At 53.3% G+C, this 22,790-nt stretch overlaps 2 protein-coding genes across 2 annotated transcripts in view; one reads left to right on the plus strand and one right to left on the minus strand.

Annotated features, from left to right (window-relative positions):
- Positions 1 to 5,860, minus strand: part of LOC119961382 (coxsackievirus and adenovirus receptor homolog) — a 13,132-nt gene extending 7,272 nt beyond the window's left edge. Inside the window, exon 1 of the mRNA XM_038788769.1 lies at positions 5,836 to 5,860. Within this exon, the coding sequence (XP_038644697.1) occupies positions 5,836 to 5,860 (25 nt within the window). The remainder of the gene's footprint in view (positions 1 to 5,835) is intronic.
- A 13,237-nt stretch (positions 5,861 to 19,097) lies between these two features.
- The window catches only part of LOC119961383 (zinc transporter ZIP10-like), a 35,237-nt gene continuing 31,544 nt past the window's right edge, over positions 19,098 to 22,790 (plus strand). Inside the window, exons 1-2 of the mRNA XM_038788770.1 lie at positions 19,098 to 19,155; positions 20,889 to 20,936. Coding sequence (XP_038644698.1) covers positions 19,098 to 19,155; positions 20,889 to 20,936 — 106 coding nt within the window. The remainder of the gene's footprint in view (positions 19,156 to 20,888; positions 20,937 to 22,790) is intronic.

The following is a 22,790-nucleotide window of genomic DNA, read 5'->3' on the forward strand; positions in this document are numbered from 1 at the left end:
GATACAGAGTAAAGCTCCCTCTACACTGTCCCCATCAAACACTCCCAGGACAGGTACAGCAGGGAGTTTGATACAGAGTAAAGCTCCCTCTACACTGTCCCCATCAAGCACTTCCAGGACAGGTACAGCACGGGGTTAGATACAGAGTAAAGCTCCCTCTACACTGTCCCCATCAAACACTCCCAGGACAGGTACAGCACGGGGTTAGATACAGAGTAAAGCTCCCTCTACAGTGTTCCCATCAAACACTCCCAGGACAGGTACAGCACGGGGTTAGATACAGAGTAAAGCTCCCTCTACACTGTCCCCATCAAACACTCCCAGGACAGGTACAGCACGGGGTTAGATACAGAGTAAAGCTCTCTCTACACTGTCCCCATCAAACACTCCCAGGACAGGTACAGCCGGGGTTAGATACAGAGTAAAGCTCCCTCTACACTGTCCCCATCAAACACTCCCAGGACAGGTACAGCAGGGGGTTAGATACAGAGTAAAGCTCCCTCTACACTGTCCCCATCAAACACTCCCAGGACAGGTACAGCACGGGGTTAGATACAGAGTAAAGCTCCCTCTACACTGTCCCCATCAAACACTCCCAGGACAGGTACAGCACGGGTTAGATACAGAGTAAAGCTCCTTCTACACTATCCCCATCAAACACTCCCAGGACAGGTACAGCACGGGGTTAGATACAGAGTAAAGCTCCCTCTACACTGTCCCCATCAAACACTCCCAGGACAGGTACAGCACGGGGTTAGATACAGAGTAAAGCTCCCTCTACACTGTCGCCATCAAACACTCCCAGGACAGGTACAGCACAGGGTTAGATACAGAGTAAAGCTCCCTCCACACTGTCCCCATCAAACACTCCCAGGACAGGTACAGCACGGGGTTAGATACAGAGTAAAGCTTCCTCTACACTGTCCCCATCAAACACTCCCAGGACAGGTACAGCAGGGGGTTAGATACAGAGTAAAGCTCCCTCTACACTGTCCCCATCAAACACTCCCAGGACAGGTACAGCACGGGGTTAGATACAGAGTAAAGCTCCCTCTACACTGTCCCCATCAAACACTCCCAGGACAGGTACAGCAGGGGGTTAGATACAGAGTAAAGCTCCCTCTACACTGTCCCCATCAAACACTCCCAGGACAGGTACAGCACGGGGTTAGATACAGAGTAAAGCTCCCTCTACACTGTCCCCATCAAACACTCCCAGGACAGGTACAGCACGGGGTTAGATACAGAGTAAAGCTCCCTCTACACTGTCCCCATCAAACACTCCCAGGACAGGTACAGCACAGGGTTAGATACCGAGTAAAGCTCCCTCTACACTGTCCCCATCAAACCCTCCCAGGACAGGTACAGCACGGGGCTAGATACAGAGTAAAGCTCCCTCTACACTGTCCCCATCAAACCCTCCCAGGACAGGTACAGCACGGGGTTAGATACAGAGTAAAGACGACTTCCGGTTGCGGCGATGCAGTGCTAAGCCGCACGTTCGGTGGCTCCCACTGTTTTTGGACTTTCGGGCGCTGTTTTGACTTTTCCCCGGGTGGGAACGCAGCCTCTGTGCTTGGCGGCCGGTGGATGGGCTGGACTAGAAGTGGAGCGACCAGAAAATCAACTTTGCCGCAGAAGAAGGTGCGAGGCAGAAAGGACAAGATGGCGGAGGCGGGGAACCGGCAGCGTGGCAGCAGTGGGCGAGGGAGCAGCAGGAGCTGCTGCTGCGCTCCTTCCAGGAACTAAAGGCTGAGATCCTGGAGCTGTTGAGGGTATCGCTGGACAGGCTCGGGGCGACTCAGACGGCTCAGGCTGCAGAGATTCGGGAGCTGCAGCAGAAGGCTTCGGAGAACGAGGATGAACTCCTGGGCCTGGCGGTGAAGGTGGAGTCGCACGAGGCGCTTCACAAGAAATGGCTGGCAAGGATGGAGGAGATGGAGAATCGCTCCAGCCGGAAGAATCTGCGGATTTTGATCCTCCCAGAGGGGCTGGAAGGTTCAGATTTGGGGGCCTACGTGGTCCTCATGCTGAACTCGCTCATGGGCGCGGGGTCGTTCCGGGACCCCTGGAGCTGGAGGGTGCCCATCGGGTGCTGCTGCGGAAGCCCAGGCTGAATGAGCCTCCCAGGGCGGTGCTGGTCCGCTTTCAACGCTTGGTCGACCGTGAGTGTGTGCTTCGTTGGGCGAAGAGGGAGAGGAGTAGCAAGTGGGAGAATACGGAGATCAGGATCTACCAGGACTGGAGTGCGGAGGTGGCGAAGAGAAGGGCTGGGTTTAACCGGGCGAAGGCAGTGCTCCACAAGAAGGGGGTCAAGTTTGGCCTGTTACAGCCGGCACACCTGTGGGTCACTTATGAAGACCGCCAACTGTGTTTTGACTCCCCGGAGGAGGCCTGGACTTTTGTCCAGGCAGAGAAGCTGGACTTGAACTGAAGACTGGGGGCTGGGGAACATTGTACGCAGCTTTGTTCTCCTTGATATCCTTTCGCTCTTTTTGGTTCTATTGGACGATGATGACCCTGTTGGGTCATGTGCCTGTCTTCCCGCGTTTTGGGTCGGGGGGCTTGGGATGGGGGGAGCGGGCCTCTCTCCCGCGCTGGAGAAGCAGGGGGTGGGGTCGGCATTGGGGGAATGGGTGTGTGACACGGGGGAGGGTAATTGGGGTGGCGGGAGCAGCCGGGGTCAGCAGGAGTCGGCTGACTTACGGAAGTACAATGACTGGAGTTACGCAGCTAGGGGGGCCCTAGCTTGGGGGTGGGGGGGGTGGGAGGGAGGTTGGGGGGGGGGGGGGGGAAATACCGTGTTGCTGCTGGAATGGCCAAGAAGGAGCTGGAGCGCGCAGAGGGGGTCGGGATGGGGGTCTGTCGCTGTGGGGAACGGGCTGAGCGGGGGGCGCGGGCACATGTTGGGCCGGATTCCAGATTTGGAGGCGGGGGGGGCCTGATAATGGGGGGGGGGGATTTCAACACGGTGCTCGATCCGCCACTGGATCGATCCCGCTCCAGGACGGGTAGGAGGCCTGCGGCGGCTAAGGTGCTGAGGGGGTTTATGGACCAGATGGGAGGGGTGGATCCATGGAGGTTCGTGAGGCCGAGGGCCAGGGAATTTTCATACTTCTCCCATGTGCATAAGGCCTACTCCCGGATCGATTTTTTGCGTTTTGAGTAGGGCGCTGATTGCGAGGGTGGTAGACGCTGAGTACTCGGCGATAGCCATTTCGGACCATGCCCCGCACTGGGTGGACCTCGAGCTGGGGGGAGGAGAGGGACCAGCGCCCGCTTTGGCGCTTGGAGGTGGGGCTGCTGGCGGACGAGGATGTGAGGGGGCGGGTTTGAGGATGCATTGAGAGGTACCTGGAGGCCAGCGATAATGGGGAGGTCCGAGTGGGGACGGTCTGGGAGGCGCTGAAGGCGGTGGTTCTGGGGGAGTTGATCTCCATTTGGGCCCACAGGGAGAGAGGGGAGCAGAGAGAAAGGGAGAGATTGGTGGGGGAGATGGTGAGGGTGGACAGGAGGTACGCGGAGGCCCCGGAGGGGGGATTGCTGAGGGAGCGGCGCAGCCTACGGGCTGAGTTCGAGTTGTTGACCACCAGAAAGGCGGAGGCTCAATGGAGAAAGGCTCGGGGTGCGGTGTACGAGTATGGGGAGAAGGCGAGCAGGATGCTGGCACACCAGCTCCGTAAGCGGGATGCAGCCAGGGAGATTGGTGGTGTTAAGGATCAGGGAGGAAATGTGGTGCGGAGGGGGGTACACATTAATGGGGTCTTCAGGGACTTTTATGAGAGACTATATCGGTCCAAACCTCCGGCGGAGGAGGGGGGGATGGGGCGCTTTTTGGACCAGCTGAGATTTCCGAGGGTAGAGGAGGGACGGGTGGAGGGTCTGGGGGCGGCAGTTGAGCTTGAGGAGCTGGTCAAAGGGATAGGGAACATGCAGTCAGGGAAGGCGCCGGGGCCGGATGGGTTTCCCGGTTGAATTTTACAAGACATATGCAGACCTGCTGGGCCCCTGTTGGTTAGGACCTTCAACGAGGCAAGGGGGGGGGGCTTTGCCCCCGATGATGTCTCGGGCGCTGATCTCCTTGATTCTTAAGCGACACAAGGATCCCCTGCAGTGTGGGTCATACAGGCCGATCTCACTCTTGAATGTGGACGCCAAGTTGTTGGCAAAGATCTTAGCCACGAGGATAGAGGACTGTGTGCCGCAGGTTATCCACGAGGATCAAACGGGGTTTGTGAAGGGGAGGCAGCTGAACACTATTATACGGAGGCTCTTGAACGTTATAATGATGCCGGCGGTAGAAGGGGAGGTGGAGATAGTGGTGGCGCTAGATGCGGAGAAGACCTTTGATAGGGTCGAGTGGGGGTACTTGTGGGAGGTGCTGGAAAGGTTCGGGTTTGGGGAGGGGTTTGTCAGTTGGGTGAGGCTGTTGTATGAGGCCCCGATGGCGAGTGTGGCCACGAATAAGAGGAGGTCGGAGTATTTTCAATTATATCGAGGGACGAGGCAGGGGTGTCCCCTGTCCCCCCTACTTTTTGCGCTGGCAATTGAACCCCTGGCTATGGCGCTGAGGGAGTCGAGGGATTGGAGGGGGCTGGTCCGGGGTGGGGAGGAGCACCGGGTGTCGCTCTACGCGGACGACCCTTTGTTGTATGTGGCGGACGCGGTGGGGGGAATGCCGGTGGTGATGGTGATCCTCCGGGAATTTGGGGATTTCTCAGGGTATAAGCTTAACTTTGGGAAAAGCGAGCTGTTTGTGGTACTCCCGGGGGACCAAGAGGGGGAGGATTGGGAGGCTCTCGCTGAAAAGGGCGGAGAGGAGCTTCAGGTACTTGGGGGTTCAGGTGGCCAGGAGCTGGGGGGCCTTGCATAAGCTAAACCTCACAAGGCTGGTGGAGCAAATGGAGGAGGAGTTTAAGAGGTGGGACATGCTGCCGCTGTCTCTGGCGGGTAGGGTGCAGTCAGTCAAGATGACGGTGCTCCCGAGGTTTCTGTTCCTGTTCCAGTGCCTCCCCATCCTTATCCCGAAGGCCTTTTTTAGGAGGGTCAACAGGAGTGTTACGGGATTTGTGTGGGCGCATGGGACCCCGAGGGTGAGACGGGTGTTTCTGGAGTGGGGCAGGGATAGGGGGAGGCTGGCGCTGCCCAACCTCTGTGGGTATTACTGGGCTGCCAACGCAGCGATGGTGCGTAAGTGGGTAATGGACGGGGAGGGGGCAGCATGGAAGAGGATGGAGATGGCATCCTGTGTGGGCACGAGCCTGGAAGCGCTGGTAACGGCGCCGCTGCCGCTCCTTCCAACGAGGTATACCACGAGCCCGGTGGTGGCAGCTACCCTCAAGATTTGGGGCAATGGAGGCGGCACAGGGGGGACGTGGGGGCCTCGATGGGGTCCCCGATACGGGGGAAACACCGGTTTGTTCCGGGGAGAATTGATGGCGGGTTCCTGAGTTGGCACAGGGCAGGTGTCAGGAGGCTGGGGGACCTGTTCATAGACGGGAAGTTTGCGAGCCTGGGTGAGCTGGAAGGGAAGTTTGGGCTCCCCCCGGGGAACACCTTTAGGTACATGCATGTAAGGGCGTTTGTCAGGCGGCAGGTGGCGGGGTTCCCTCTGCTGCCGCCGCGTGGGGTCCAGGACAGGGTGCTCTCGGGGGTGTGGGTTGGAGAGGGGAGGATCTCGGAAGCGTACCAGGTGATGCAGAAGGTAGACGAGGCCTCGGTGGAGGAGCTGAAGGGTAAATGGGAGGAGGAGAGCTGGGTGAGGAGATTGAGGAGGGGACGTGGGCGGATGCCCTGGAAAGGATGAACTCCTCCTCTTCTTTGTGCGAGGCTTACCCTCATACAGTTTAAGGTGCTGCATAGGGCTCATATGACCGGGACAAGGATGAGCCAGTTTTTTGGGAGCGAGGACAGGTGTATTAGGTGCTCTGGGAGCCCAGCGAACCATGACCACATGTTCTGGGCATGCCCAGCGCTGGGGGGATTTTGGAAGGGGGTGGCAAGGACGGTATCGAGGGTGGTAGGATCCAGGGTCAAGCCAGCCTGGGGGCTCGCGATATTCGGCGTTGCAGTGGAGCCGAGAGTGTTCTTTTTGTTCTTAGAATTTTCTGTTACTGTTTTCTTTTTTGTGAAAATGTGAAAATTTGAATAAAAATTATTTTTTAAAAAAAGATACAGAGTAAAGCTCCCTCTACACTGTCCCCATCAAACACTACCAGGACAGGTAAAGCACGGGGTTAGATACAGAGTAAAGCTCCCTCTGCACTGTCCCCATCAAACACTCCCAGGACAGGTACAGCACGGGGTTAGATACAGAGTAAAGCTCCCTCTACACTGTCCCCATCAAACACTCCCAGGACAGGTACAGCACGGGGTTAGATACAGAGTAAAGCTCCCTCTACACTGTCCCCATCAAACACTCCCAGGACAGGTACAGCACGGGGTTAGATACAGAGTAAAGCTCCCTCTACACTGTCCCCATCAAACACTCCCAGGACAGGTACAGCACGGGGTTAGATACAGAGTAAAGCTCCCTCTACACTGTCCCCATCAAACACTCCCAGGACAGGTACAGCACGGGGTTAGATACAGTGTAAAGCTCCCTCTACACTGTCCCCATCAAACACTCCCAGGACAGATACAGCACGGGGTTAGATACAGAGTAAAGCTCCCTCTGCACTGTCCACATCAAATACTCCCAGGACAGGTACAGCACGGGGTTAGATACAGAGTAAAGCTCCCTCTACACTGTCCCCATCAAACACTCCCAGGACAGGTACAGCACGGGGTTAGATACAGAGTAAAGCTCCCGCTACACTGTCCCATCAAACACTCCCAGGACAGGTACAGCACGGGGTTAGATACAGAGTAAAGCTGCCTCTACACTGTCCCCATCAAACACTCCCAGGACAGGTACAGCACGGGGTTAGATTCAGAGTAAAGCTGCCTCTACACTGTCCCCATCAAACACTCCCAGGACAGGTACAGCACGGGGTTAGATACAGAGTAAAGCTCCCTCTATACTATCCCCATCAAACACTCCCAGGACAGGTACAGCACGGGGTTAGATACAGAGTAAAGCTCCCGCTACACTGTCCCATCAAACACTCCCAGGACAGGTACAGCACGGGGTTAGATACAGAGTAAAGCTCCCTCTACACTGTCCCCATCAAACACTCCCAGGACAGGTACAGCACGGGGTTAGATACAGAGTAAAGCTCCCTCTACACTGCCTCCATCAAACACTCCCAGGACAGGTACAGCACGGGGTTAGATACAGAGTAAAACTCCCTCTACACTGTACCCATCAAACACTCCCAGGACAGGTACAGCACGGGGTTAGATACAGAGTAAAGCTCCCTCTATACTGTCCCCATCAAACACTCCCAGGACAGGTACAGCACGGGGTTAGATACAGAGTAAAGCTCCCTCTACACTGTCCCCATCAAACACTCCCAGGACAGGTACAGCACGGGGTTAGATACAGAGTAAATCTCCCTCTACACTGTCCCCATCAAACACTCCCAGGACAGGTACAGCACGGGGATAGATACAGAGTAAAGCTCCCTCTACACTGTCCCCATCAAACACTCCCAGGACAGGTACAGCACGGGGTTAGATACAGAGTAAAGCTCCCTCTACACTGTCCCCTGTCATAATGAGATGCAGACAGGCAGTGATTGACACACAGAATGACCAGTAAGCATACAGCACAGTACAGCCAATCACCAGACAGGACACTACCACTATAAAGCCAGATGGCACTAGGTTTCCCGTTCTCTCGGGACCCAGCTACTGAGACAGTCAGAGTCCACGAGCTAGCAAGTGCAAACACCATGCGGTAGCTAGTAAGTCTGGTCAGGCTACTACAAGGTCACCAGTCAGATCAGTATTGTGTCGACCGACAGCTGAATATGTATAGCAGTTCTATAGTTGAATAAAACAGTGTTGGATCTTCTCCAGTGTTAGACGTCTGTTTCTAACTTCCCTGCATCGAGTGCAGTCCATATCGAACCAGCCTGCCGAACACATCATGGTACCAGAGTGATACTGACATTGACGGACCTACTTCGAGTGAATCAGCATTGACCAGCAAGCAGCCATCCAGCGAAATGGCACTGGCACTGGAGGGTGTGCAGAGGAGATTCACTAGGTTAATCCCAGAGTTGAAGGGGCTGGATTATGAGGAGAGGTTGAGTAGACTGGGACTGTACTCGTTGGAATTTAGAAGGATGAGGGGGGATCTTATGGAAACATTTAAAATTATGAAGGGAATAGATAGGATAGATGCGGGCAGGTTGTTCCCACTGACGGGTGAAAGCAGAACTAGGGGGCATAGCCTCAAAATAAGGGGAAGTAGATTTAGGACTGAGTTTAGGAGGAACTTCTTCACCCAAAGGGTTGTGAATCTATGGAATTCCTTGCCCAGTGAAGCAGTTGAGGCTCCTTCATTACATGTTTTTAAGGTAAAGATAGATAGTTTTTTGAAGAATAAAGGGATTAAGGGTTATGGTGTTCGGGCCGGAAAGTGGAGCTGAGTCCACAAAAGATCAGCCATGATCTCATTGAATGGCGGAGCAGGCTCGAGGGGCCAGATGGCCTACTCCTGCTCCTAGTTCTTATGTTCTTATGAAATGGCAAACATCCAGCCTCCTCCACATCTCCGGCAACCTCGGCGCCAACTGGGAAATCTTCAAGCAAAAGTTCCTCTTGTACAACCTCGAGGCAGCATCGGATGCCAGGAAGATCGTGCTATTTCTCTCAACTGCGGGGGATCACGCCATCCACATCTACAACTCCCTTACGTTCCACCAACGGCGAAGACAAAACGAAATTCAAAACAGCCCTGCTGACGTTCGACAGCCACTGGGACATTGAGGTGAATGAGAGCTTTGAACGGTACGTTTTCCAGCTGAGGCTTCAGGGTAAGGATGAACCTTTTCGCTCCTTCTTGACCCATCTCCGCATCCTGGCGCAGTCACGTAACTATGACTCGACGGCTGATTCCAGGATCCGGGATCAGATCGTTTTCGGGGTCCGCTCCGACTCCCTGCGGCAGCAGCTCCTTAAAATCAAACAGTTGACCCCCCCCCCTGTCGCTATCGAGACGTGCGTTCTCCATGAGCATGCCAAGAATCGTTACTCCCACATCAGGGCGGCAGGAACGGCAAAGCTGGCCTCTCACGAGGCGGAAAGGGTGCAGACCATCGCTCAGATGCAGGGCCTGAGCATCGGGGAGAGTGGCCGTTCCGCGGGCTTTTCCCGGATTCCTGCGCATGCACGCCACGACCGAGTGGACGAGGAGACCGACGACCAGACTGCGCGGGCGCGTACGTCGACCGACCGCACTGCGCATGCGCGACGGCGCACGGGACGCGCTGACGTCGGCGTCATGGCGTGTGCGAATTGTGGCTCCGTCCACTCAAAGCGGCAGTGTCCGGAAAAAGGACGTCTCCAGCTTTGGCCTCTACGCAGCCCTTTGCTGACCTGCTCCACCGCTCAGCAGCCAGCGGTCCCAGCTGCGGCGCACAAGTGTGCGCTCGACACAGCGAGGCGTGCCAGATTCCGATCCCGACAGCCCAACGGAACCTGATGCTGACTGCCTCAAGTCTCCATATCGGGTGGGCAGCATCATAACCACACGCGAGCTGGCCTCCACCACACCTGCCTCTCGATCCTCAGTGTGGATCCAGAGGACGAGCGGTGTGCTGTCCTCACAGTTAACGAGGCTCGCGTCCGATTTAAACTGGACACCGGCGCGTCTGCGAACCTCATCTCTCAATCCGACCTCGACACCATCCAGTCCCGACCGAGCATTCTTCCACCGGCCTGTCAGCTCCTTGACTACAATGGCAATGCCAGAGCTGCCAGTGGCTCGTGTCAACTAGGGGTATCCAACAGGGCGATCAAGGGGCCTCACGGTAGCATGGTGGTTAGCATCAATGCTTCACAGCTCCAGGGTCCCAGGTTCGATTCCCGGCTGGGTCACTGTCTGTGCGGAGTCTGCACGTCCTCCCCGTGTGCGCGTGGGTTTCCTCCGGGTGCTCCGGTTTCCTCCCACAGTCCAAAGATGTGCGGGTTAGGTGGATTGGCCATGCTAATTGCCCGTAGTGTAAGGTTAATGGGGGGATTGTTGGGTTACGGGTATACCGGTTACGTGGGTTAAGTAGGGTGATTGCTCGGCACAACATCGAGGGCCGAAGGGCCTGTTCTGTGCTGTACTGTTCTATGTTCTATGTTCTATGTTCAAGGCAACACTGCGGTTTGAAATCGTCAGGCCTGACAGGGCGTCCCTGCTCGGTGCTCGGGCCTGCAAGCTCCTGAACCTGGTTCAGCAAGTCCACACCGTGTCATCATCACCGGCGACGGCCTCGCCCAATGGAAATTTGCAAGCCGACATAGACGCCATTATCACGCAGTACCACGGCGTATTCGATGGAATGGGCACGCTCCCGTACCGATATAAAATCCTGCTCAAGCCGAACGCCGCCCCTGTAATTCATGCCCCACGCCCGGTGCCGGCGCCCCTCAAGGATCGTCTGAACAAGCAACTACGGGACCTCCAAGGCCAGGGCATCATCTCGAAGGTCACAGAGCCCACAGACTGGGTCAGCTCCATGGTCTGCGTAAAGAAGCCGTCAGGGGAGCTCCGCATTTGCATTGACCCGAAGGATCTAAACCGCAACGGTAGCATTGTGGATAGCACAATGGCTTCACAGCTCCAGGGTCCCGGGTTCGATTCCCGGCTTGGGTCACTGTCTGTGCGGAGTCTGCACGTCCTCCCCGTGTGTGCGTGGGTTTCCTCCGGGTGCTCCGGTTTCCTCCCACAGCCAAAAGATGTGCAGGTTGGGTGGATTGGCCGTGATAAATTGTCCCTTAGTGTCCAAAATTGCCCTGAGTGTTGGGTGGGGTTACTGGGTTATGGGGATAGGGTGGAGGTGTTGACCTTGGGTAGGGTGCTCTTTCCAAGAGCTGGTGCAGACTCGATGGGCCGAATGGCCTCCTTCTGCACTGTAAATTCTATAATTCTATAAACATCATTACCCGATCCCGAAACGTGAAGAGTTGACCAGTGAGATGGCTCATGCCAAATTCTTCACCAAGCTGGACGCCTCCCTGGGCTTTTGGCAAATACAGCTGGACGCGTCCAGTCGCAAGCTGTGCATGTTCAAAACCCCGTTCGGTCACTACTGATACAACCGCATGCCTTTCCGCATCAGGTCTGCCTTCGGAGTGTTTCACCGTATCATGGAGCAGACGGTGGAGGGCATCGAGGGGGTGCGAGTATACGTGGACGACGTGATTATCTGGTCCACGACGCCCCAGGAACACATCGCTCGCCTCGAGCAGGTCTTCCAGAGAATCCGTGAACGTGGTCTCCAGCTCAACAGGGCCAAGTGCTCATTTGGTCAATCGGTTATTAAGTTTCTAGGTGACCACATCTCGCAGCAAGGCCTGCGGCCAGACGCCGACAAGGTCTCGGCGATCAACGCCATGAAGACCCCGGAGGACAAGAAGGCGATCCTCCGCTTCCTCGGGATGGTCAACTTTCCAGGGAAATTCATTCCCAATATGGCATCCCACACCACGGCCCTCCGCCATCTCGTCAAGAAGTCAACGGAATTCCAGTGGCTGCCCACGCATGAAGCGGAATGGCGTGAGCTGAAGGCAAAGCTCACCACAGCCCCGGTTCTAGCGTTCTTCGACCCAACCAAGGGAACCAAGATATCAACTGATGCAAGCCGGCATTGGGGCGGTGCTCCTTCAGCGGGATGACTCCTCGTCCTGGGCTCCAGTGGCTTATGCCTCCAGGGCCATGACGCCCACTGAGCAACGGTACGCCCAGATCGAAAAGGAGTGTCCGGGTCTCCTGACAGGAATAGTCAAGTTTCATGACTACGTCTACGGCCTGCCGAAATTCACGGTGGAAACGGACCACGGGCCTCTAGGCCGCATAATCCAGAAGGATTTAAATGACATGACACCTCGGTTACAGCGAATTCTTCTCAAGCTACGCCGCTACGACTTCGAACTTGTCTACACGCCAGGCAAAGAGCTGATCGTTGCAGATGCCCTATCCCGGTCCATCACCATACCGTGTGAACAAGGCGACTTCATCTGCCGCGTAGGAGCGCAAGTGCGATTGTGTGCCACCAACCTCCCAGCCTCTGATGAACGGGTGGTCCAAATTCATGAGGAGACGGCCAAGGATCCTCTACTGCAGCGTGCGATGCAGCACCTTACCCATGGCTGGCAGAAGGGACAATGTCCCCAATTCTTTAACGTGAAAGTCGAGCTGACGGTTGTGGAGGGAATCCTTCTGAAACTCGACAGGATCGTTATTCCTCAGAGCATGCGGGCTATGGTGCTGGGCCAACTCCATGAGGGTCACCTTGGGGTCGGGAAATGCCGACGCAGAGCTCGGGGGGCGGTTTATTGGCTGGGCATCAACCAGGACATTGCCAACACGGTCCTCAACTGGCCCCACCTGTCAGAAGTTTCAACCGGCTCAACCCAAGGAAACGTTGCAACAGCACGAGATCGTGACCTCTCCGTGGTCCGAGGTAGGTGTAGACCTTTTCCACGCCAAGGGGCGTGACTACGTACTCCCGGTCGCCTACTTCTCCAGTTACCCAGAAGTCCTGAAACTGTCCGACCTCACATCGAAGGCGGTCATCAAAGCCGCAAAGAAACGTTCGCCAGGCACGGGATACCGCTCACGGTAATGAGCGACAACGGGCCTTCCTTTTACAGCCAGGAATGGTCTGATTTTCCACAGTCCTACAACTTCTGTCATGTTACCTCCAGTCCTCACTACCCACAAATGGGAAGGCCGAGAAAGGGGTCCATATGGTCAAGCGGTTGCTGTGTAAAGCTGCAGACTCAGGCTCCGACTTCAACCTGGCACCTGCTGGCATACAGGGCAACCCCACTGTCCACTGGGTTGTCTCCGGCACAGATGCTCATGAATCGCACTCTGAGGACCACAGTTCCAGCCATCCATGTTCCAGACCTTGACCACCTCACGGTTTTACAAAAAATGCAGCAGTCACAGGCCCAACAGAAGGCCACATACGATGCTCACGCCACGGATCTACCCGAGCTGGCTCCAGCCGATCATGTTCGCGTCCAGTTGCCTGAGGACGGTTGGTCAGCCGCAGCTGTTGTTGTCAAACAGGTTGCCCCGAGGTCTTTCCTTGTCCGCATGGCTGATGGCTGCCTGCTACGGCGCAACAGACGGGCATTGCGAAGAGTTCCACGCCCACCACCTGACCCCAGTGCTCCGCCGGCCATCATACTTCCTCGGGACTTGGGAGTCCTAATCCAGGATTCTTTAAAGGTAAACTTGCAGGTTGAGTCCGTAATTAAGAAAGCAAATGTAATGTTGTCATTTATCTCAAGAGGCTTGGAATATAAAAGCAGGGATGTACTTCTGAGGCTTTATAAAGCACTAGTTAGGCCCCATTTAGAATACTGTGAGCAATTTTGGGCCCCACACCTCAGGAAGGACATACTGGCACTGGAGCGGGTCCAGCGGAGATTCACACGGATGATCCCAGGAATGGTAGGCCTAACATACGATGAACGTCTGAGGATCGTGGGATTATATTCATTGGAGTTTAGGAGGTTGAGGGGAGATCTAATAGAAACGTACAAGATAATGAATGGCTTGGATAGGATGGACGTAGGGAAGTTGTTTCCATTAGCAGGGGAGACTAGGACGCGGGGGCACAGCCTTAGAATAAAAGGGAGTCACTTTAGAACAGAGATGAGGAGAAATTTCTTCAGCCAGAGAGTGGTAGGTCTGTGGAATTCATTGCCATAGAGGGCGGTGGAGGCCGGGACGTTGAGTGTCTTTAAGACAGAAATTGATAAATTCTTGATTTCTCGAGGAATTAAGGGCTATGGGGAGAGAGCGGGTAAATGGAGTTGAAATCAACCATGATTGAATGGTGGAGTGGACTCGATGGGCCGAATGGCCTTACTTCCACTCCTATGTCTTATGGTCTTATGGACGTACCCTGCCACGAGGCAACCGATCTGCCAGCGATCCTGCCGGCCCACACGACCACCGCGATGGCAGCGATCCCGCCTATCCACGTGCAGGCGGCTCCTGATCCACCTCTGCGGCGATCGACAAGAATTCGTCGCCCACCACAAAGACTGAATCTGTACACTGAGCCTTTGTAAATTTTGTGACTGAATTCATTGATTTCATCTTTGTAAATATTGCTTCGTTTGCCCTATCGACACCTTCCCATGTATAGACGTTTGTTCAAGCACCGTTTGTATATAGTCAGGCATATATATATATATATATACGTATACATACCTCAGTATTCATTTAACTAAAAAAAAAGGGGCCTCACGGTAGCATGGTGGTTAGCATCAATGCTTCACAGCTCCAGTGGTCCCAGGTTCGATTCCCGGCTGGGTCACTGTCTGTGCGGAGTCTGCACGTTCTCCCTGTGTGTGCGTGGGTTTCCTCCGGGTGCTCCGGTTTCCTCCCACAGTCCAAAGATGTGCGGGTTAGGTGGATTGGCCATGATAAATTGCCCGTAGTGTAAGGTTAATGGGGGGATTGTTGGGTTATGGGTATACGGGTTGCGTGGGTTTAAGTAGGGTGATCATTGCTCGGCACAACATCGAGGGCCGAAGGGCCTGTTCTGTGCTGTACTGTTCTATGTCTATGTCATAATATCCACCCATGTATATAATGAGATGCAGACAGGCAGTGATTGACCCTGAGGATGACCAGGAAACATACAACACAGTGCAGCCAATCACAAGGCACGACACTACCACTATAAAGCCAGAGGGCACTAGTTTTCCCGCTCTCTCGGGACCCAGATACTGAGACAGTCAGAGTCCACGAGCTAGCCAGTGCAAACACCATGCGGTAGCTAGTAAGTCTGGTCAGGCTAGTACAAGTTCGCCAGTCAGATCAGTATAGTGTCGACCCACAGCTGAATATGTACAGCAGTTCCATAGTTGAATAAAACAGTGTTGGATCTTCTCCAGTGTTAGACGTCTGTTTCTAACTACCCTGCATCGAGTGCAGTCCACATCGAACCAGCCTGCCTAACACATCATCCCCATCAAACACTCCCAGGACAGGTACAGCACGGGGTTAGATACAGAGTAAAGCTCCCTCTACACTGTCCCCATCAAACACTCCCAGGACAGGTACAGCACGGGGTTAGATACAGAGTAAAGCTCCCTCTACACTGTCCCCATCAAACACTCCCAGGACAGGTACAGCACGGGGTTAGATACAGAGTAAAGCTCCCTCTACACTGTCCCCATCAAACACTCCCAGGACAGGTACAACACGGGGTTAGATACAGAGTAAAGCTCCCTCTACACTGTCCCCATCAAACACTCCCAGGACAGGTACAGCACGGGGTTAGATACAGAGTAAAGCTCCCTCTACACTGTCCCCATCAAACACTCCCAGGACAGGTACAGCACGGGGTTAGATACAGAGTAAAGCTCCCTCTACACTGTCCCCATCAAACACTCCCAGGACAGGTACAGCACGGGATTAGATACAGAGTAAAGCTCCCTCTACACTGTCCCCATCAAACACTCCCAGGACAGGTACAGCACGGGGTTAGATACAGAGTAAAGCTCCCTCTACACTGTCCCCATCAAACACTCCCAGGACAGGTACAGCACGGGGTTAGATACAGAGTAAAGCTCCCTCTACACTGTCCCCATCAAACACTCCCAGGACAGGTACAGCACGGGGTTAGATACAGAGTAAAGCTCCCTCTCCACTGTCCCAGTCAGACACTCCCAGGACAGGTACAGCACGGGGTTAGATACAGAGTAAAGCTCCCTCTACACTGTCCCCATCAAACACTCCCAGGACAGGTACAGCACGGGGTTAGATACAGAGTAAAGCTCCCTCTACACTGTCCCCATCAAACACTCCCAGGACAGGTACAGCACGGGGTTAGATACAGAGTAAAGCTCCCTCTACACTGTCCCCATCAAACACTCCCAGGACAGGTACAGCACGGGGTTAGATACAGAGTAAAGCTCCCTCTACACTGTCCCCATCAAACACTCCCAGGACAGGTACAGCACGGGGTTAGATACAGAGTAAAGCTCCCTCTACACTGTACCCATCAAACACTCCCAGGACAGGTACAGCACGGGGTTAGATACAGAGTAAAGCTCCCTCTACACCGTCGCCATCAAACACTCCCAGGACAGGTACAGCACGGGGTTAGATACAGAGTAAAGCTCCCTCTACACTGTCCCCATCAAACACTCCCAGGACAGGTACAGCATGGGGTTAGATACAGAGTAAAGCTCCCTCTGCACTGCCCCCATCAAACACTCCCAGGACAGGTACAGCACGGGGTTAGATACAGAGTAAAGCTCCCTCTACACTATCCCCATCAAACACTCCCAGGACAGGTACAGCACGGGGTTAGATACAGAGTAAAGCTCCCTCTACACTGTCCCCATCAATCACGGCGCCGAGGTCCCGGGTTCGATCCCGGCTCTGGGTCACTGTCCGTGTGTAGTGGATTGGACTGAATTTGTTTATTGTCACGTGTACCGAGGTACAGTGAAAAGTATTTTTCTGCGAGCAGCTCAACAGATCATTCAGTACATGGAAGAAAAGGGAATTAAACAAAATTCAAGAAAATACATAATCAGGCAACACAAGGTACACAATGTAACTACATAAGCATTGGCATCGGATGAAGCATACAGGGGTGTAGTGTTAATGAGGTCAGTCCATAAGAGGGTCATTTAGGAGTCTGGTGACGGCGGGGAAGAAGCTGTTTTTGAGTCTGTTCGTGCGTGTTCTCAGGCTTCTGTATCTCCTGCCCGATGGAAGAAGTTGGAAGAGTGAGTAAGCCGGGTGGGAGAGTGTCTTTGATTATGCTGCCCGCTTTCCCCGGGTCAGCGGGAGGTGTAGATGGAATCAATGGATGGGAGGCAGGTTCGTGTGATGGACTGGGCGGTAGTCACGACTCTCTGAAGTTCCTTGCGGTCCTGGGCCGAGCAGTTACCATACCCAGGCTGTGATGCAGCCCGAGAGGATGCTTTCTATAGTGCATCTGTAAAAGCTGGTAAGGGTTAATGTGGACATGCCGAATTTCCTTAGTTTCCTGAGGAAGTATAGGCGCTGTTGTGCTTTCTTGGTGATAGCGTCGACGTGAGTGGACCAGGACAGATTTTTGGTGATGGTTACAGTGCGGAACAAGGGCCAAATAAGAGCAGCATAGGGCGTCGTGAATAGTGTTGTTACAGGGAACAGATCAGCCCGAGGGGGAGTCGTTGAGGAGTCTGGTAGCTGTGGGGAAGAAGCTGTTCCTATGTCTGGATGTGAGGGACGTCTGTACCTCCTGCCTGATGGAAGGGTCTGGAAGAAGGCGATGCCTGGGTGGGAGGGGTCTCTGTTAATGCTGTCTGCCTTCCTGAGGCAGCGGGAGGTGTAGACAGAATCAATGGGAGGACGGCAAGCTTGTGTGATGCATTGGGCTGAGTTCACCCACACTCTGCAGTTTCTTGCGATCTCTGCGAGTTCTCTCTTATTTTGATCCGTGGATGATTAATGGACACGCGTCTTTAAGGCGAGCAGCCGGTGTCTTTACTTCAAGCAGAAGATTCCAGAATTGGCGGCACGGTGGCGCAGTGGGTTAGCCTTGTTGCCTCACGGCGCCGAGGTCCCAAGTTCGATCCCGGCTCTGGGTCACTGTCCGTGTGGAACATAGAACATAGAACAGTACAGCACAGAACAGGCCCTTCGGCCCTCGATGTTGTGCTGAGTAATGATCACCCTACTCAAGTCAACGTATCCACCCTATGCCAGTAACCCAACAACCCCCCCCCCATTAACCTTATTCTTTAGGACACTAAGGGCAATTTAGCACGGCCAATCCACCTAACCCGCACATCTTTGGACTGTGGGAGGAAACCGGAGCACCCGGAGGAAACCCACGCACACACACGGGGAGGACGTGCAGACTCCGCACAGACAGTGACCCAGCCGGGAATCGAACCTGGGACCCTGGAGCTGTGAAGCATTTATGCTAACCACCATGCTACCGTGATGCCCCAGTTTGCACATTCTCCCCGTGTCTGCGTGGGTTTCACCCCCACAACACAAAGATGTGCAGGATAGGTGGATTGACCACGCTAAATTACCCCTTAATTGTAAAAAATTAATTGGGTACTGTAGATTTACGAAAAAAAACTCTTAATGAATCCCCCTTAACTGTTCCAATTCAATAACGAAATCCAATAAGCCAAACCACTTTCAAGGGCGTGGCCCAGCACACTGCAATCTCACTTGAATGGGACTGGGAGTCAGTTCCCATTTCCAACACGAAGGTTCAAATATCCTTCCGGGCAGCAACTGTACCGTTAAAGTTACCAAAGCAGTTTGCCACACCGCAAGGTACCTTCAGTTCATTTGAACAGCTTTAAAATAAAAACAGAAAAAACTCTAAACCCCCTCTCACCCGACAGCCGCAGACCCAGCTCCGCCCTTTCTTAAAGGGACACTCACATGACAATGGACCTGTGTCTTCAAAGGCAAGCAACCGGCGCCTTCATTTCAGGCACAGGAGATGAAAATGAAAATCGCTTATTGTCACGAGTAGGCTTGAAATGAAGTTACTGTGAAAAGCCCCTAGTCGCCACATTCCGGCGCCTGTTCGGGGAGGCTGTTACGGGAATTGAACCCGCGCTGCTGGCCTGCCTTGGTCTGCTTTCAAAGCCAGCGATTTAGCCCAGTGTGCTAAACCAGCCCCTATAAAAAGATTCCAGAAGTTTAAGGGGGCGATCAGTTTAAACAGGAACTGCAGGGGCGAGAGAGAGATGGGGTTGGGATCCGGGTTTGATTGATTGGCCCGGTAGCCAGCGAAGGGGCCAGAAAAGGGCGTGCTCTGCCCCTCAACAGGCGGCGATCGGATCTTGACCCTTACCCCGTGTGATTTTCAGAACCCCAATGGGGAATTGAGCAAACGAATGCGATATAAAATAGGATAATTAGTTAGAATAATGTAGAGGACAGAGCCGGTCTGATGGTAGTGAGTTAGCAGGCAAAGAACAAAGGAATTGAGCGAAGCATGGCCAGAGGGGAGCCTCGTGCAGAGGATGGTGAAAAGGATGTGTTGCTCCTTCTGGGTGAGTGTGCTTTACACTCAATTTGGCTCTGTTTCGTTCCTCAGCTCTAGAGTCGCTAGGTACCGTTAAGATACTGTCACAAGTTTTAAGTTCAAGTTCAAAGCAATAACTCCACACACCAGTTAGTAAGTTCAAACAAGACACGTTTATTATAATACAGTAATCTACTAATCATGCATATAAAACTATAAGACTAGGCTAATCCTACCACTAATATGCCAAGTACTTATCTGGATAAAGGGACTGCCGGATCAGGGAACAACGGCCTCTAGCTTTGTCCTGGGTCCGCAGGCTTCCAGTAGTTATGGACTAAAGGGGGGTCAGGAGTGTCTACTCTCGTAGCGTGCGTTGTATGACACTTACGTGATGGCGGCTGCTGTCCAGATCTCTCCTTCCTCAAGGTTCTTCTGCTGTAACGGTGTACTGCTGGCTGGTCAAGGAGAGGCTGGCAGAGAGAGAGAGCTGGGGTCGGGGTCTCTGTCTTATACCTCTCTCAGGGTCTCGCGCCCACCTGGGCGGACCCTCTATACACTCGCAATCGATTGGGTCTCTTCCCAATCGATTGATTTGAATTCCCCAATAACGGGGCAGTTCCTCGATCACTGGGCGGTTCTTGGGACTTATTGCTTTGGACTTCTCTTGGCGCCGGGAAGTCTAGCCTTCCATTCAATGTATCGATTTGTGCTAACTTGTTTCCATTGTACCTGGGGATCGCCCGGTATCGCCTCATTGGTATGCTAACTTGTTTTCTTTCACAGTGCCGTCTGGTTTCTGCACCAGTCAGAACTGGTTTCTGCAGCAGTCAGAATACACAAGCGCTTTGCAAGCTGCTTGCTTTTGCAACATGTCCATTTTCCCCTTCATTCCTTGCAATCTTCCATTTTGTGTTGGGCAATGGCCACCCCAGGTGGCTACAGATGCTGGGTAACAAGAGGAATCTCTTGGGTTGAGGAATGCGAAGTGAGCCAATCAGGATATGTGGCCAGGGCAGGAGGTGTACAGGATGGCCTATGGGAATCTTGTATGTGAAACTTGATGCCATTTGAATGATATGAGGTGATTAAGAAGGCAAATGGAATTTTGTCCTTCATTGCTAGAGGGATGGAGTTTAAGACTAGGGAGGTTATGCTGCAATTGTATAAGGTGTTAGTGCGGCCACACCTGGAGTATTGTGTTCAGTTTTGGTCTCCTTACTTGAGAAAGGACGTACTGGCGCTGGAGGGTGTGCAGAGGAGATTCACTAGGTTAATCCCAGAGCTGAAGGGGGATTATGAGGAGAGGTTGAGTAGACTGGGACTGTACTCGTTGGAATTTAGAAGGATGAGGGGGGATCTTATAGAAACATTAAAAATTATGAAGGGAATAGATAGGATAGATGCGGGCAGGTTGTTTCCACTGGCGGGTGACAGCAGAACTAGGGGGCATAGCCTCAAAATAAGGGGAAGTAGATTTAGGACTGAGTTTAGGAGGAACTTCTTCACCCAAAGGGTTGTGAATCTATGGAATTCCTTGCCCAGTGAAGCAGTTGAGGCTCCTTCATTACATGTTTTTAAGGTAAAGATAGATAGTTTTTTGAAGAATAAAGGGATTAAGGGTTATGGTGTTCGGGCCGGAAAGTGGAGCCGAGTCCACAAAAGATCAGCCATGATCTAATTGAATGGCGGAGCAGGCTCGAGGGGCCAGATGGCCTACTCCTGCTCCTAGTTCTTATGTTCTTATGTTCTTATGTGCAGAGACCTCTTTGTCCTCGCCTCACTTGGTTCTGGGAGCATCAGGAGACGGTATGTGTTCTGAATCTCTACAGAGGGGGTCGGACTTGCACGTTGTTTAAAAATAAATAATTGATACCTGCAAATCCGTCTCAAATTTTATTGAGACAAGACTGACAGCAAAAGAATCAGGATTGTCACCCAGCTCTCAGCTCCGATTACGGCTGCACTGAGGAAAGGATCCAGCTCACCCTCTCCGTGTTTAAACTTACACACTTTCATCAATGACTTGGATGATGGAGTTGAAGGTTGGGTCAGTAAATTTGCTGATGACACCAAGATTGGTGGAGTTGTGGATGAGGTGGAGGGCTGTTGTCGGCTGCAAAGAGACATTGATAGGATGCAGAGCTGGGCTGAGAAGTGGCAGATGGAGTTTAACCCTGATCAGTGCGAGGTGATCCATTTTGGTCGGACAAATTTGAATGCGGATTACAGGGTCAACGGCAGGGTTCTGAGGAATGTGGAGGAGCAGAGAGATCTCGGAGTTCATGTCCATAGATCTCTGAAGGTTGCCGCCCAAGTGGATAGAGCCGTGAAGAAGGCCTATAGTGTGTTAGCGTTTATTAACAGGGGGCTTGAGTTGAAGTGCCGCGGGTTATGCTGCAACTGTACAGGACCCTGGTGCGACCACATTTGGAGTAGTGTGTGCAGTTTTGGTCACCTCATTATAGGAAGGATGTGGAAGCATTGGAAAGGGTGCGAACAAACAAAGAACAAAGAAAATTACAGCACAGGAACAGGCCCTTCGGCCCTCCCAGCCTGCGCCGATCCAGACCCTTTATCTAAACCTGTCACCTATTTTCCAAGGATCTACTTCCCTCTGTTCCCCACCCGTTCATATATCTGTCCAGATGCCTCTTAAATGATGCTATCGTGCCCGCCTCTACCACCTCCGCTGGCAAAGCGTTCCAGGCACCCACCACCCTCTGCGTAAAAAACTTTCCACGCACATCTCCCTTAAACTTTCCCCCTCTCACCTTGAAACCGTGACCCCTTGTAACTGACACCCCCACTCTAGGAGAAAGCTGGTTGCTATTCACCCTGTCCATACCTCTCATAATTTTGTAGACCTCAATCAGGCCCCCCCCCCCTCAACCTCCGTCTTTCCAACGAAAACAATCCTAATCTACTCAACCTTTCTTCATAGCTAGCACCCTCCATACCAGGCAACATCCTGGTGAACCTCCTCTGCACCCTTTCCAAAGCATCCACATCCTACTGGTAATGTGGCGACCAGAACTGCACGCAGTATTCCAAATGTGGCCGAACCAAAGTCCTATACAACTGTAACATGACCTGCCAACTCTTGTACTCAATACCCCGTCCGATGAAGGCAAGCATGCTGTATGCCTTCTTGACCACTCTATCCACCTGCGTTGCCACCTTCAGGGTACAATGGACCTGAACTCCCAAAAGGTGCAAAGGAGATTTACCAGGATGCTGCCTGGATTGGAGGGTAGGTCTTATGAGGAAAGGTTGAGGGAACGAGGGCTTTTCTCTTTGGAGCGGAGGAGGATGAGAGGCAACTTAATAGAGGTTTATAAGATGATGAGGGGGATAGATAGAGTGGACGTTCAGAGACTATTTCCTCGGGTGGATGTAGCTGTTACAAGGGGGCATAACAATAAGGTTCAGGGTGGGAGATACAGGAGGGATGTCCCAGGTAGGTTCTTTACTCAGAGAGTGGTTAGGGTGTGGAATGGACTGCCTGCTGTGATAGTGGGAGTCAGACACTTTAGGAACTTTCAAGCGGTTATTGGATAGGCACATGGAGCACACCAGAATGACAGGGAGTGGGATAGCTTGATCTTGGTTTCGGACAATGCTCGGCACAACATCGAGGGCCGAAGGCCCTGTTCTGTGCTG

The sequence above is a fragment of the Scyliorhinus canicula genome, unplaced genomic scaffold (genome assembly GCF_902713615.1).
Source record: "Scyliorhinus canicula unplaced genomic scaffold, sScyCan1.1, whole genome shotgun sequence".
Taxonomy (NCBI): Eukaryota; Metazoa; Chordata; class Chondrichthyes; order Carcharhiniformes; family Scyliorhinidae; genus Scyliorhinus; species Scyliorhinus canicula.